Source organism: Cryptomeria japonica, chromosome 11 (assembly GCF_030272615.1).
Source record: "Cryptomeria japonica chromosome 11, Sugi_1.0, whole genome shotgun sequence".
Taxonomy (NCBI): Eukaryota; Viridiplantae; Streptophyta; class Pinopsida; order Cupressales; family Cupressaceae; genus Cryptomeria; species Cryptomeria japonica.
Window position 1 is genome coordinate 283,267,390 of NC_081415.1, and position 18,014 is coordinate 283,285,403.

The following is an 18,014-nucleotide window of genomic DNA, read 5'->3' on the forward strand; positions in this document are numbered from 1 at the left end:
ATCACCACTAAATGTTTCACCTACCTACAGCTATTTAATGCTCTAATGCTATATTAGACAACAGAATAATCAACTAATTTATATGACAGGGCTTGGTTTAAAGTTTAAACAGCACACTAAATTGTGTTCTCGTTTTCTCAGGATGCTACGTTTACATTTATCAGACACCAAAAACATACCTCCACTAAAAATAGATTATTTTGTTTAAAAGAATTCAAAGTCTATAAAATCTATGTTTATATTGCAAACTCTCCATATTGGATAAAAAAAATCTTTGCATCTCTAAACAAATCTATTTACCCAGAAGACCCACGTTATAATGTGCTTCCCAATAATATTTTTCCTTATAAATAGAAACTTTTGAGCGTGTACAAACATCCCTCCTCACTTCATCCTTGTGTATACAGAAATGAAGGTGGAAGAAGTGTTCAAGCAAGGCCCTCTGCACACTGATATCCTTACAGTGTCTGAAGGCGATGATAATCGGTCCCCTCCCAAGCCCCTCCAGCTGGTTGTCCCTTCTCTACAAGGAAACTACCCTGTCCTCCTCTTCCTCCACGGCTTCTATCTCAATAATAATTACTATACTCAACTTCTCCAACACGTTGCTTCCCATGGATACATCACAGTTGCTCCCCAGGTTATATAATACTCTGCATATAAAACTCTATAATCATTGAAATTTTTGTTAGCGCATAAATTCTTCCCGTTTGACCGTGTAACTTCTTGTTTGTTTTGTAATTTACGGAGAAGTTTTGGTTGCATGCTTTGTTTTGGTTCCATCGTAATTTCAGTTTAACTCTTACACCTCTTCAGAAATTACATGCATTTCCTTCATAATTTTTGCCCCTGAGATTATCTAATCTTTGTAATTTCTACAGATTGTGAATGATTAAAAGGATTTTCATTCTCAGCAGTTCTGTTTTTGTTCTGTTATCTGCAAGTTTTTCTTCTTTCTCCAGCTAGATCTATATTCTTTTTTGGAGGATTAGCTATAAATGTTTACATGAGATTCTAGAGTCGCTTCTAAGGTTTTTTTCTAATGGGAAAATATTGAGCATTGGATAAACAATGTCATCATATCAATTGGAAGACATCTATGTAGTTCTTTAGTTTGGAGCATATTTCTTAGAATCATATTTTTCTGTCTTCATACGATATAGATCGTGTATCTGTCTGTTCGTCCATTTGAACAGTGTAGAATATGAACATCTGCATTTTTGAGCATTCCAGAGTATCCTAGAGGTACTCATGCATGGTTTCTATGACTTTAATATAATCGTGTTGTAATGTGGAATCATTCATAGTTATTCATCAGGAATTGTAGCTTTCTTCTTTACATTGAATAAATGGTTACTAAATTTTTTCCATTTCTCTTCTTAATTTGGTTCTTATCGTGACGACGTTGTAACAACCCATCCCATATCTCTCCTTAATTAGACTTAAAAGGGAAGTTAATGTATTTAACATTTATATTCCTAGCGTAACTTACAAACAACAAATGATGCATATGCATTTGTGCATGTAAGCTAATTAAAGAGTTTTAACTCCTCCCCTACCTTGTAATTTCTAGTTAAACTATTAACGCATTTTCAGAAACTACATGCATTTCTTTGTAACTTTTACAGATATGCCAATGTCAATAATAAAATTTCATTATTATTTGCAGCTATGTTCTTAATCTGTTTTATGCAAGTTTTTCTTCGTTTTCCAACTAGATCTATATTCTGTTTTAGCTGCAAATTTTTATATACATGGTTTTGATTGTTACGGAATTCTGATATTGTTTTAATGTTTCGAAGAATAGTTGATCCAATTATATTCACTTGCTTTCGATGTTAACTGTCTGTTGGTGTATACATATATGATTGACAGTATACCTGAATGCAGATGAACTCGTCACTGTGCGTAGCGGACGCCACTGGAGAAATAGAAGACACGGTGGCCGTCACGGAGTGGCTGTACGAGGCGCTTTTTACTATCTGCCGGGAAAAGTCCAGCCGGATTTCGAAAAACTGGCCATCGCCGGTCACAGCCGGGGTGGCAAAGTGGCCTTCGGGGCGGTGCTGGGTCGAACCTCACTCCCTCCATTGCCGTGCGCAGCGCTCCTGGGAATCGATCCCGTCGACGGAACGGGTCGCAACAAGCAGACTCCGCCGCCGATTTTAACATACGAAGACCATTCATTTCCAGGAAATACTCCGACGTTGGTTATAGGATCGGGTTTGGGCTCTAAGAAAGCGAATTTTTTTGTTCCTGCCTGCGCTCCGGCGGGCGTGAACCATGTCGATTTTTTCGCAGAGTGCTGCGCTCCGGCTTATCATTTCGTGGCGAAGGAGTACGGTCACATGGACTTGTTGAATGATGAGCTGGAGGGAGTGATGGGAAAGCTTGTGGATAGACTGATACAATTTGCGTGTAAACACGGGACGGCGAGGGAACCCATGCGCAGCTTCACTGGAGGAATCATGGTGGCTTTTCTCAAGGCATATCTGAACAAGGAGACTGAGATTTTGGAGGAATTGGTGGCGAAGCCTTCTATCATACCGGTGACAGTGGAAACTCCTGAGCGTTATCTTGACAAAATATGCGTCTAATTTAAGCTGCTACTTTATTTGATTATATCATCTGTGGGTTTAAGTTGAGACAAAGATAATTTTTAATTTCTATATATGCTCGCTCTTTCATATTATTGTAATCTTTTATATAAATGGAGAAATGTCATATCTTAGTGGACAAAATTTAGTATATCTTTTCTAGTGAAATAATTCCAGCATATATTATTTGGATATTATTGTAATCGGTATTTTTGCTAGGCATCCTACATTAGTTTATCTCCTGATTTGTGAGGCCAGTTTTAAACTACACACATTAAGCAACAGATTAAGTTTAGAGCATGTTAGTCAACTCTGAGCGTTTAACGCTTTTAAGCCTAAAAGTGCATTCGTAGTGTGACAACATACATTAAGCAACATATTAAGCCTAAAAAATGTCATTCAATTCTAAGTATTTAACACTTTTAAGCCTAGAAGTATAAGCTTAGTGTGTGTGATTTAAGTTGTTCCAATTTGTTAGACTACAAAAGAAATACCATGAGATATTCTAGTAACAATGTTAGCTCCTAGTTGTCAAGGTGTCTTTGAAATGATGTGAGAACCCTATTCTATTTTGTTAATTTTTTATTCCCTACTTTTTGATATATATATAATATCCCAGTGAACTATTTAAAAATTTTAGCATCTAAGTTGAGAGAACAATGGCTAAATCCTATCCCTTAACTGACATATGAAATGATTGGCGCCCATTTTTGTTATTTTAAGCATTTATTATTTAGATATTTTGGGAAGCAATATTTTTGCTAGGCATTCTACATCTATTATCTCTTGATTTGTGAAGCTAAAAATAAAGTAACATGAGACATTTTAATAATGATCTTAGCTCCTAATTATCATGGTGTCTTTGAAATGATGTCATGTCCCAAAGTCATGAATGTTGTTTTTGAGTTTTTTATTAGGATAAACAGGTTTTGAGGGGACCAGGAACCCCATACATAGGTTTGAAGGGACCTGAAACCCCCAGAAAACACATGGATCCGGAACCAACAAAGGGACGCTGCAAGCATATAGATCAAAGACACCTAGCAACCAACACTAAACAGACGCCAACAAGATTAGAAAGATATATCAAATTCATGAATGTTGTTAATTGTAGAGGAGAACCATATTCTATTTTGTAATTATTGTATTCCCTACTTTTCTAATAAATATGATATCCTAATAAACCATTTAAGAGTTTTAGCACATAATTGAAAGAACAATACCTAAACCTTATCCTTTAACCAACATATGAAATGATTGGCACCCATTTTTATTATTTTCAATATTTATTATTTGGATATTTTGGCAAGTAGTATTTTTTCTAGGCATTCTGCATCTAGTTATCTCTTGATTTGTGAGGGTGCAAAAGGAGTAACATGAGACATTTTAATAATGGTGTTAGCTCCTAATAATCATGGTATCTTTGAAATGTTGTTTTGTCCCTAAGTTTTGAATGTTGTTAATTATAGAGGAGAAACCAATTCTTTTCTTTTAGTGTTTTATTCTCTACTTTTATGATAAATATGATGTCCTAATGATTTGTTTAAGAGTTTTAGTACATAAGTTGAGAGAAAAATACCTAAACCTTATCCTTAAGCCATGATATGAAATGGTTGTCACCCTGTTCTATTGTTTTTAACATTTATCGTTTACATATTTTGTAACCAACATTTTTGCTAGACATTCTACGTCTAGTTAGCTCTTGATTTGTGAGGCTACAAAAGAGTTAGCATGAGACATTTTAATAATGATGTTAGATCCTAATTGTCATGGTGTCTTTCAAATGATGTCAAGTCACTAAGTGTTGGCTTGCATTACCTTTCTTGTATGGTAGGACCTATCCTTTCTTTCCATTTTACACTAAGAAGGATTCCTATATTAAATTCTACAATCTCCTTTAATGAAGTTAAATAAATTGCTAGCTTTGACCTTTTCTTGACCCAAAAAAGGTTAAACAAATTGTTTTTTAGAGTCTTACTAGACAAATTCTTATATCAAATCTTGCTAAATAAGATAATGATTCCAATTCGCTATATTTATCTTGGCTTCCATTACTTTTCTTGTAGGGTAGGACCTATCCTTTCTTTACATTTTTCACTAAGTGGGATTCCTATATTAAATTCTAGAATGGTCTTTAACCAAGTTCAATAAATTGTTGTTTAGGGTCTTACTACACAAATTCATATTTTAAATCTTACTAATTTGGATTTTGGATGAAACGATGGCAAATCCTTCTGTCATATCAGTGACGGTGGATACACTTAAGTATTAACTTGACAAAATATGCATATAATTCAATATGGTATATTATTTTATTATATCATTCAATAAGATTAAACTCCTAGTGGAGTTAACTTGAGATAATGATAACTTTTAATTTTGGTATACACTCTTACATAATATTGTAATCATTTATATAAATGCATAAATGTCATATCTTTGTGGAAAAAATGTAGTATATCTTTCTTAGTAATGAAATGGTGAAATCAACAATATGGCATGTATATATGAAATGATTTCAACATTTATTATTTGGATATTATGGTAACTAGTATTTTTTCTAGGCATTCTATATTAGTTGTCTCCTAATTTGTGAGGCTACAAAAGAAATAACATGAGAGATTCTAGTAACAATGTTAGCTTCTAGTTGTCAAGGTGTCTTTGCAATGATGTGAGAACCATATTCTATTTTGTTAATTTTTAATTCCCTTCTATTCTAATAAATATAATATCCTAGTGAATTATTTAAGAGTTTTAGAACATAAGTTGAGAGAAAAATGCCTAAAAATTATCCTTAACTGACATATGAAATGATTGAAACCCATTTTTATTATTTTTAGGATTTATTATTTGGATATTTTTGGGAGCAATATTTTTGCTAAGCATACTACATCTATTTATCTCTTGATTTGTGAGGCTACAAAATAAGCAACATGAGACTTTTTAATATTGATTTAGCTCCTAGTTGTCATGGTATCTGTGAAATGATGTCATGTCCCTAAGTCATGAATTCTCTTAATTGTAGAGGAGAACCATATTCTATTTTGTTAATATTTTATTCCCTACTTTTCTAATAAATATGATATCTTAATGAACCATTTAAGATTTTTAGCACATAAGTTGATAGAACAATGCCTAAACCTTTTTCTTTAACCAGTAGATGAAATTATTGGAACCCATTTTTATTGTTTTCAACATTTATTATTCAGATATTTGGGAATCAATATTTTTTTCTAGACATTCTACATCTATTTATCTCTTGATTTGTGAGGATAAAAATAAAGTAAGATGAGACATTTTAATAATGATGTTAGCTCCTAATTGTCATGGTCTCTTTGAAATGATTTCATGTCCCTAAGTTGTGAATGTTGTTAATTGTAGAGGAGAAACATATTCTTTCTTTTTACTATTTGATTCTCTACTTTTTTGATAAATGTGATGTGCTAATGATCCATTTAAGAATTTTAGCACATAAGTTGAGATAAAAATGCCTAAACCTTATCCTTTAGCCATCATATGAAATGGTTTCGACACCCATTATTATTGTTTTTAGCATTTATTATTTGGATATTTTGGTAACCAACTTTTTTTCTAGGCATTCTACATCTAGTTATCTCTTGATGTGTGAGACTACAAATGAAGTAACATGAGACATTTTAATAATGATGTTAGATCCTAGTTGTCAAGGTATCTTTGAAATGTTTTTGATAAAGATAAACGGGTTTTACATGGACCTGAAACCAAAAGTTTTACAATAGTCGGCCATTAGCCAACAGACATGAAACAACATCAAAACAAGGGAGCAACGCCAAGCAGTCACGGAAACAAAGGAAACACGGACAAATAAGAAAAAACAAAAGAAAAATCTCTCAATTAAGAGAGAGCACCAGATCCTTGTTCTTTTGGATGGAAATCTTGTTGATTTCCTCCAGCTCCTCCATAATGAATCTAGAGGTGCCCTTGTTGCTGCTTCTGCTCCTGGTTTTGAAATTGGGTCCAGTGGTTTTGTTGTCTCCAACAGCCATATCATCTCCTCCAAGATCTTTCACTGGTTCACTATGGTAGGATCTATAATCAGCAACCATGGCATTAATCTTTTCAAGCCCCTTAATACTGTTGTTCATGGCTTCTTTTCCTATGTCAACCAAGTTCTTGAGATTTTTCTTAATCTCTACCATGGATTGCTCCACATTATCAATCCTTTGTTCGTGATTGCATTTCATCACCTCAATGTCCTGGGAGAGTTTATGTGTCATAATCATGAGTTTTTTCGGTTTGTTGGGCCCAAGGGAAGCAGTAAATATATCAATTATCTCTTTAACCCCCATTTTGAGGGTATCAATTTCGCACTCAACTCACTTCCAGCAGATCTCCTGGCTTTTGGTAGCTTCCATAACTAGATTCATCAGATTACCAGTCTTCTGATTCTCACTATTCTCTTCATTGGCTATGGTCCCCTGTTTTTCTTTCAAGACATTGATAGTCCAATGTCCAGTTTAATCCCTTACTCCATAATCTTTGGGTTGTGGTCCTTAGGCGCTAGCTTTTTCTTTTTGGTGAGGGGCTCAGCCTTGGAGATCAGTTTGCTGGTGGTTTTGTATTTTCTATCCGCCCATCTGCGAGGATTCTTGTTGTCGAACGTCCCAGGGGTGACCATCATTTCCCCTTCATCCATAGGTTCATATTCAGGGTCATCAATAGGAACCCCACTTTCTTTCAAGTCCATTTCCGAGTTAGAGACATCCTAGATATTAGTCTGCGGGCCAGTCTTAGCAAGAGGGGGCACAATTTCAAGGGATTTAGTGTGCTCCATGATAAGGACAATAAGTCCCTCATGGAGAACAGGGTTGTTAGGGTTCTCCAAATGTTTTTACAGACTGTTAGGTATCTTTGAAATGTTTTGATGTCCCTAAGTGGTGAATATTTTAATTGTAGAGGAGAAACATATTCTTTTTTGTTAATATTTTATTCTCTACCTTTCTCATAAATATGGTTTCCTAATGTTGCATTTAAGAGTTTAAGCACATATGTAGAGAGAACAATGCCTAAACTATGAATTCATTGGCACCAATTATTATTGTTTTTGGCATTTATTATTTGGATATTTTGGGAACCAATATTTTTGCTAGGAATTTTAAATAAATGTGGACAAAGTATATTATTATTTTATTAGTAATGAAATGAAAAAAGAAACAATATGACATGTACATATGAAATGGTCAGTGCCTATTTTTACTATTTTAAATATTTATTGTAACTAGTATTTTTTCTAGCTAATCTAGATCTAGTTATATATCTTGATTTAAAAAGTTGGAAAAGATACATACTATTTTAAATCTTACTACTGATGCATTTACCAAGGTCATTCCCAAATAGATGTTGGAGTTCTAAAAAGCTTCTCTTGGTTTGGCAAAATTGTGATGATAAGCTTGGAAAGGAAGGTGCATCGCAAAGCTTTAATTTAAAGTCCAACAATCATATTAACTACCCCTTCACATTCTTTTCTTATATGATTCCCCAAAAGACTTATTCTATATATATTTCTAAAAAAAATTATTATTGTATTTCTATCATCGAAGAACTTGTATTTCTATAGTTCATCTAATAAAGAGGTCAAACTAACCTTTCTTGTTGGTGTAGCTATACTGAAAAAACAAATAATCTATATGTTATTTCATTATGAGTATGCTCCATTTTATCTACAATTGTTTTGTTTAAATCTATTATTTTTATTATATTTTCTTTACTTTATTATCAACAAAATGATAGGAAGATTTTGTCAAATCTTGTAGCATAGATAAGACAAAATGTGTAAGAATAGACAAAGCACACGAACTTTACAAAATTTCATGATTTTACGATATGTAAAATTCAAAAACAAAGAAAAGATACCTACACTGTTTGGTGAAAATCAAAATGTCTTAAAGCTCACTATTGTAATGGAATACTCTGATCAAGGGAGGATATAAAAAAAACTAGTTTGTTGAAAAGGCTTTAAAAACTCCCTGACCCTAACTATATTGGAAGGTCGAGGCACTTTTGGTGGATGATTATGGAGGTTGAATAACATGGTTTAGATGTAAACATGTCATAGTTTTTGTTAAGCAATTCTTTGTATATCTTTACTTCCATGCCAATTTTAGAGAGGGCATGAAATAAGTTGACCCTACTGATCCATAATATTATCTAAGAAACAAATTATTAACAACATATTAGGTTTTCATGTCACATCATTTCATGATGACGATGAATTCCTTCTAGTTGTTTCAAACTTCTGCCATATTATCAAGTTGTTTTGTTCAATTAGGCAATATCTTAGATGGCTAATTATATCTATTACTTAAATATTTAATTTAAATAGTTGCTTAAAAAAAAAGAAATTATTGTAGTCGCACTATCACACATTCACTTTGATCTTTTATTATCCTTTGCATCAATAGAAATGACCTTATAGTTATAATGGGATGCTAGTTGTTATCATATTAAATGTTTGTTAGAAAGTGGTAATTTATTTATCAATCTAGACAATTTTTAATTAATTAGATAGTTATATTCTTTAATTAATCTAGTTCACTGTTGATTAATTAAATAATTATATCATCTAATTTTAGTTTATTTTGCATCTAATTAAATATTTTTAATTTGTACCTCACATTGTTAATTATTTAAATAATCAAATTTCCTTTCAATGATTTCAAAAATAAATGATCAACTAAATTATTTTTCTTATATTTTTTGCTACAACTAATTGTTTATAAATATTTCTATTTTTAGCTAGTTTATTATCATTCATTCATCTTACACAAAATAAATCAACACCTTTCACCTTCTTGATTCAAGAAAAATAGTCTCAATTTATTTCTAACATATATCAATCAGTAAAACCCTAGCCATCTATCCTCCTAGCTATTTTTTTTATAAATAGATCTTCAATCATTCCAAAATTAAGAGGGAGTAAAATTGTCTGTATATTCTACAAATATTTTGAAGTGAATTATTGATTGTATATTTGAGCAACCACATTCCAAAAGCATTAAGAATTCTATTTCATCGTGGAATTTGATTTTAGAAACCTTACTTATTTGAATGTTGTTTTTCGAATTTCGTTTATACTTAATACTAAGCTTTGTTTTTTGTTTTTTTTTTTAAATATGAAATTTTTTATTATTTTTATTTTATTTCTTGACTAAGTTTTGATTTTATGCATACATATTGGTGATCATGGAAAGACTCTAAATTTTATTATATATTTTTTATCGTTGTTCTCATTAAAAAAATAAAAGAGGCAAACCCCATATTTATATATTAGCAAAAGTTCTCAAAATATAAAAAGCTTAATTCAGCTATAACAAAATTTATGTTTATCTTATCTTATTTTTTACTATTAATCAGACGGCTGAAATCACACACACTAAATTTTGACTTCTAGACTTAAAAAAGTTAAACACATTTGCTAAACTTAATATGTTGCTTAATGTGTGTTCTTTAAGAATGATCGACTTAAATCACACATCAATATTAGAACTCCATATAGCCAGATCATTCATCATCAAAACCTGCCAAAAATTAATTCACTTGGGCCATGAACATATTATGACCATATATGCAAAATGGTCAGAATAACCTTCCAAAACAACTAGATATCCAAAACAGGGAAGATCAAAAGGCCCCTCCAAATATCAAATTATCACTTTTCCGTACAACAGAGTGGGACAATTTGTTTTAGGGCAAGAACAAAAATAGAAGCCTTCAACCATCATCTTGTTACATATCTATCCACCACATTTTTTGAAGCAAGCCCTTGAAGAACACAACATGGTAGTAATAGAGGAAGGAAAAAATCCTTCAAAACACCATCTTTCTCACCCAAATTGTTTCTAGCCACCAAGTATTCGTAGCAAGACTTTACCATAGTTGACCAACTTTCCTAAACAAACCCTCGGAGAATAGAACCATGGCAGGAGGACCAAAAGTCCCTTTGAAACAACACCATTACAGGTCCTTTATGAGACAAACATTTACAGCAAATTTTGAATATCCCAAAAAACTTCATATATTAATTAAAAATTTAATCTTCTGAGGTGAAGATGGTGATTTATGTTGGAAGTGAAGTCCAACAAACTCCTTCCCTTTATCGCCAAAAACTCTTGGCTCTTCAACTTCTATTTGTAATCTCTTTAAGAGCTGGTTGCATATCATTTTGTGGAGTGAATTCTTGAGCTGCTTGCAGTTGTGTGTGTACAAACCAAACTTGGTTATTAATACATTGATCCCCCTGCTTTAAGTGTGGACATAAGCAATTACCGAACCACGATAAATTTGTGTGTCTCATTTTTCTATGTTGTGAATTCATAATTCAATTTTCTCTACTCTTCTAATTCATTCCTAAATCCTAACAATTGGTATTAGAGCGAGGTTAGATCATTGTTAAGATTTCGGTGGTTGAAATTTCGGAATCATGGAAGAAGCTAAGATAGAGAAGTTCTCCAGTCAGAGCTTTGGATTATGGAAGGTGCAGATGGAGTCTTTGCTGATAAAGAAACACCTTTCACTTGTGTTTGAAGGGAAAGCAAAGAAGCCAACTATGATGGTTGATGAAGAATGGGAAAAATTAGACAAGAAGGCAAGAGCAACAATTTTTCACTCACTGTCCAACAATGTTCTCTTCAATGTCATGAGTGATGCAACAACAAAAGATGTATGGGATAGACTCACAACCATGTATGAAATGGCATCGACTACCAATAAAGTGTTTATCATGCAACACTTGTACAAGCTTAAGATGAAGGAAGGTTGCACTATGGAAAACCACATCAATGAATTTAATACATTGATTAGTCAAGCAACTTCAGTGGGGATGACACAAGATGATGAGAGAAAGGTTGTTCTTCTATTATTCTTTTTGCCAAGTAGTTGGGATGGCGTTGTAACAACAGTTAGCACATAATCTAGTAAAAATAAGTTAGTTTTTAATGATGTAGCAGCTACTTTTCTCAACAAAGATTTGAGAAGAAAGAATGATGAACCTTCATCTGGTGAATCCTTAATGGTGGTAAGCACCAAAAATAGAGGTAGAAGCCATAATAGAGGTAGAAATAATTATCATAGACATTCAAAATAAGCAAGGAGATTGAAGTCTAGAAACAGAAATGGTGATTGTTGGTTTTGTGACAAAGTTGGTCATGTAAAGAAGGATTGTAGAAACTTCAAAAGGGCACAAGAGAGGGTACGGGACAGTGAAGCAAATACAGTCTACAATAAAGATGATAGTGTACTAATCCTTTCAACAACCAACACTACTCTAGATTCATAGGTTCTTGATTCCAGTGCCTCCCATCATGCTACCTGATGCCTTGAAGCATTCATTAACTACCATGAAGGTCATTTTGGAAATGTTATCTTAGGAGATAACAAAGCTTGTGAAATTATAGGAAAAGGTGATGTGTTGCTGCCATTAGAAGGTGGTAAAACATGGCTGCTCAAAGATGTTTGCCATGTCCCAAAATTTAAGCGAAATTTGATATCCGTTGGACAGACCTTTGATCAAGGTCTTAAGGTGAATTTTGTTTCGAATACATGGAAGGTAACTCATGGTACCATGCTGATTTCAAATGGTAATAAAGTGGGTAGTCTATAAATATTTAAGACTCATGGTGAAGTGGGAGTTGCAATGGTGATTGAGGACAGCAAAGCAGATATTTGGCATCAAAGACTTGGGCATATTAGCAAGAAAGGACTCCATGTTATGCACACAAGAAATCAACTTTCGGGCCTCAAACTTGTTGACTTAGCCTTTTTTGAACATTGTCTTTATGGCAAACAAAAGAGAGTTAGTTTTTTGAAAGGTGGGCGTGACACAAAGACAACACCATTGGAGCTTGTATACTTGGATGTTTTTGGGCCTACCAAGGTAACCTCCATTGGAGGAGCTAACTATTTTGTCAGCTTTCTTGATGATTGTACAAGAAAAGTATGGATTTATATGCTTTCTAAGAAATCTGAAATTTTTTCAAAATTTAAAATTTTCAAAGCTTTAGTTGAAAATCAGATTGGGCATAGGATTAAGTGTTTACAAATAGATAATGGTGGAGAATTTTGTTCACATGAATTTGATGATTTTTGTGCTAATAATGGGATTATAAGAATTAAAGTTGTTTCTTTCACTCCTCAAGAAAACAGTGCAACCGAGAGGATGAATAGGACAATTCTTGAAAAGGCACGATGTATGTTATCAAATGCAGGTTTAGACAAGGAATTTTGGGCAGAAGCTTGTAACATAGCAATGTATTTGATCAATTGAAGTCCCTCATCTAAACTGGATTTTGGTATTCCGAAAGAGGAATGGCAAGGGAAGAGGATTTCATACTCTCATCTTCATGTGTTTGGATGTGAAGCCTTCTTGCATATACCCAAGGAGAAATGAACCAAATTGGATCCAAAGTCACTGAAATGCATTTTTGTGGGGTATGGTGAAGAGCAATTTTCTTTCAGATTGTGGGATCCGGTTCATAGAGAATTGTTCACAGCAGGGATGTAATTTTTCATGAGACTTCCTTCCCCGCACTACAAGATTCCAATAAACCTGAAAAAGAATATGTCCCTATGTCTCTATTTCAAAATTATGCTACCAGTGTTCTGCCTCATCAAATGGGAGCCCCTATTTCGTCTACCATGGTAGAATACAATTCTTAGAATGAGAATGATGAAGAGAGTGCTTATAATGGTTGCTCTCCATTTAATTCTGAAATTGGGGGTCTGCAGAACAAAGCACATCTTCCATGAGCTAGCACTCACGTTGAAGAAGATGTGGTGGGACACCCATATAGTGAGAACTTTGGCTCACATTATCCCTAGTTTGTTGGGTGCCCCTCTCGATGGTCTGCATCTCCACTGGTTCCTACAAAAAATGACCCACCCTCCCCACCACTTGCTGGGCTTCCACACTCACCCGCTGGGCACACAACGCAACCAACGTAGTAGTCTTCACGTGGGCTCCCTATAGGTTCCTCCTTAGTGATCAAATAGCAGTGGAGACATCCTCCCATGCAGACCGTGGAGGATTCTCCCACAACTCCCAGCTCCCCGCACACTCACCAAACGCAGTATGTGGAAAACATTTCTGCGGATTCATCCTCTCGCAATCTGCCTGCACCCAACATGGATAAAAATCCACAAGCCATTGATTGCCCTATAGACAGGAAAATTAATAGGGAAATTAACAGTGTGAATCACTTATTAAATAGGAGTGACATCGATTCACAGAGAACACATAAATCGAATGTTTCCACTACTCCACCAAAGAGTCAATTGAGAAAATCTACCAAACAGAGGTGACCTCCTATAAAGTTCTCCGACTATGACTTATTGTTTTGTGAAGAAGTTGAGCCTACTTTACTAATTTCAGATCAAAGAGAGCCTGAAACATACAAAGAAGCTATTAAAATTGTAGATTGTGATAACTGGCACACTGCAATGTGTGAAGAAATGGATGCACTATTGTGAAATCAGACATGGGATTTGGTGCCACTTCCACCTGATAGAAAGACATTAAGAAATAAGTGGGTGTATAAATTAAAAGATGAAGTTGGTGGTTACAAAAGATTTTGAGCAAGACTAGTTATCAAGGGATATGCTCAGCAACAATACCTCAATTTCAAAGAAATTTTCTTGCCAGTAGTCAAAATGACTACCATCCGAGCAGTATTGGGATTGGTTGCAGCCTAGGATCTTGAGATTGAACAGCTGGATTGAAGACGACATTTCTCCATGGTGATCTTGATGAGGAACTATTTATGCATCAGCCTGAAGGATTTATTAAAAAGGGTTAGGAACATCTCTATTGCAGATTGAAATGCAGTTTGTATGGGCTTAAGCAAGCCCTTGCTAGTGGTATCTTAAATTTAGCAAATTCATGATTGATCGCAAGTTTACTCGTAGCGAGTCTAATCCTTGTATCTATTTTAAAAAGCTTCCTAATGGAGAATTTTTCATACTTCTCCTTTATGTGGATGATATGCTAGTGGCCGGCACAAGCATGAAGATCATGAGTGAACTTAAAACTCACTTAGCAAAGGAATTTGCCATGAAAGATTTAGTGGCAGCAAAGAAGATTCTAGGGATGACTATTTTTTGGGATAGAAAAAAGAGAGAACTCAAACTATCTCAGCAAGACTACATTAAAAAAGTATAGGACAGATTTGGTATGGCGGATGCTAAGTCTATTTGCATACCCTTAGCCTCTCATTTTCAGTTGTCTTCTCAATTGTGTCCAAAAACACAAGAAGATAAGGATTTTATGGACAAAATTATATACAAATTTGTAGTTGGCAGCCTTATGTACGCTATGGTGTCTACTCGTCCAGACATTGCTCATGTCGTGGGAGTGGTGAGCAGATTTATGGCTAATTCGGGCAAATCACATTGGGAGGCGATCAAGTATATTTTGCGGTATCTCAAGGGTACTTCTAGTTTTGCTTATGGTTTGGGAAGGGCAAGGCAATTTGGCAAGGGTTTACTAATTCATATTTTGCCGAAGATTTAGACAAAAGAAAGTCTACTTTAGGTTACACTTTCACATTTGTTGGGGCAACGATTAGTTGGGCTTCAAAATTACAACATACAGTTGCTCAATTGACTGTGGAGGCTAAATACATAGCTCGTTCTAAGGGAGCAAAAGAGATGGTATGGTTGTAACTCTTGTTCAGCGAGTTGGGTTTGAAGCAATCAGATTTTGCTTTGTTTTGTGATAATAGCAGTGTCATCTTTGACTAAACATCAGACATCTCAACCTCGGTCAAAATATGTTGATGTTCGCAGTCATTATGTTCGTCATATGATCGAAGAAGGCAAGTTTCATGTAGATAAAATTCATAACGACAAGAATCCGATTCATGTGCTCACTAAAGTTCCTAAATCCTAACAATTTATTACCTTCCCCGCTTCCCTACACTTCATCATGAACCTGCACATTACTTTCCAGATTGCTAAACTCCTCGTCACATACCAAAGAAAGGTTTGATTTATTCTAATCTATCTTAAGCAAAGCTAGCACAGAATGCTTGAAGAGAACCTTGATAGCTTTGTATAACTCATTAGAGATAAAGAATCTTGTCCTCAATTTCTTCTTCATGAGAAAGTAAGTCATTTTTGTAAGTCATTAGACAATCAGATTCAATACTTGTCTTTATATGTCATAAGTCACTAGACAATTTGATCCAATACTATTATACAAACAATCCCCAGATCATTATTCAACGACGAATTGTATAACCGAATCCACAAAAGCCCATTCGCAAGATTCATAATCCTTAGATTAAAACTGGGAGTCCATCTTAGTACATAAATGTGATCTCCCTCTATTTCCTAGCAAAAATCCTATAGAATCCAATCCCTACTATCTTCACACTTGAAATCAACTACAAAAAAACCTTTTGAAAGTGCAAAGATTTTCTCTACTCCTTGCCAATTCTAGTGAATCTACTCCTGGATTTTCCTCATCCTTCCCTAAAAAGCTGAGCCCAACCTCAAACCCTAGATCCTATGGAGCCTACTTGGAGCGCACCTACATTTTTTCGCTCCTTCGCCATTTTGTTTTATAAAAATACATAATTTAACAAATATGTTATTACTTCTATCCTCATTCTTCCCATTTTTTATCTAGCGTGGATTTCTTCTATCCTCATTCTTCTTGTGGCAAGCATAAGGAACGAAAGCACCACCACGACTCTCCCTCTCCTACTCCATCCAGTCTGCCCGTGCTTCCTCTCGCTCCTCAGCTGGCTGACTCTTCCTCCGATTTGTTCACTCCCGACCCCTCACATGTTTCACCGGAAATCTTCTACTTAATTTCAGATTTTTACACTCTTTGGATCGATAATTTAGATTTCTCGATTTAGGGTGAGATTTTTTGGATCACAGTTCCGATCACACTATCTGATTTATTCTTTATCAAGATTTTTTTTTCTTTTTATGCACTTTCTTTTTTCATCACACTTCAGATCATATTCTCTGATTCATTATCAAGATTTTTACATTCTATTGGATCAATAATTTAGATTTCTCGATTCAATTGTGCGAGAGTTTTTGAATCACACTTCGGATCACTCTTTGATTCATTCTTTATCAAGATTTCTTTTTCTTTTTATGCACTCTCCATTTTTCATCACATTTTAGATCACACTCTCTCTGATTCATTATGAAGATTTCTTTATCTTTTTATGCATTTTTTTCATTGTAATTCTTTATCAAGATTTTTTTTTCTTTTTATGCACTCTGTTTTGTTCATCACATTTCAGATCACACTCTCTTTTTATATATCTTTTAGATGGGACATGTTGATCTTTTGATGGATATGGATTTCTGGACTTATGGATTTTATGCTTGGCATCCAAATTGCTTCCAAAGGGAATGAGAGTCATGGATGAATAGGAATGATATGGAAGTCTTTTAGATGGGTTGATGTATGTAGATGGTTGGAAGCTGCTCAAAGATGGGTGCCTTTGTTGATCTTGATTTATGATAGGGTAATTGGATTGTGAGCTAGGGATCATATGGATAGTGGATGGAGGGATGTAGGGTCATAAGATGGATGGAAGGGAGTAAGGCTTTGATTTTGGGATACAAGGACCCAAAATGGATTTGGAGAATTGGGAATGTGCATGCTTGGATTTAGATGGATAAATGTGGGATTTAGTAGGGACACCAATGTTTTGAGAGTGAGTTGTGTAGCCGAGGCCATGATAATTAAGATTTGTTTCGATATGGAGGGATTCTAATATATCTTGTTCATATAGGCCTAACCCTTTGCCTTGATAATGCATTTTTTGATAAATTTTTTTAGCAATGGGATACATGTTGCTTTTAAACAAGAGGCAAGTCCATTTTGAGGATGATATGGTATGGAAGGAACGATAGGATCATGAAGTAGACATGCCCAAATGAAAGTGGAGGAACACATGGATTTGATATGTAGGGGATTCATGAACAACTTGGGTAGAGGCAATGGGATCTTGTGGAATATTAGGAGCAAGAGGGGGATAAGAAGGGATGATGGGATCTTGAGGTGGATATGGAGGGTTATGACATGGAGGTGAAGGGAAACTTTGATCTTGAATTAGAATACGATCATTGGTATTTTCATTTTTCTCTTGATTTTGAATGGAATTATTGGAAAGGATGGAAGGAATATCATGATCTTGCTCAAGGAATGGATTATGAATGGGATTTGAAAGAAAACATTTATGTTGAGGTGGAAGTGAATAATCTTGGATAGAATAAAAAGGGATGAGGGGATTATCATAAGACACTTGAGAGATGGGATCTTGGTCAAAAATTGGATGGGATGCAAAGGTTTGTTTTTTATCTTTATTTTCTCTAGGACTTGATTCTTCATACTTTAGATTATCCTCTTGACATGGG

The 18,014-nt window shown here is 34.5% G+C and overlaps 1 protein-coding gene across 1 annotated transcript; it reads left to right on the forward strand.

The window, feature by feature from the left end:
* The first annotated feature begins 393 nt into the window (after positions 1-393).
* LOC131047482 (chlorophyllase-2) lies at positions 394-2,731 on the forward strand. Its single transcript, XM_057981390.2, is given in 3 exon segments — positions 394-640; positions 1,891-1,972; positions 1,975-2,731. Coding segments are annotated over 3 exon segments (936 nt in total). The 5' UTR covers positions 394-409; the 3' UTR covers positions 2,598-2,731.
* The last annotated feature ends 15,283 nt before the right edge of the window (positions 2,732-18,014 follow it).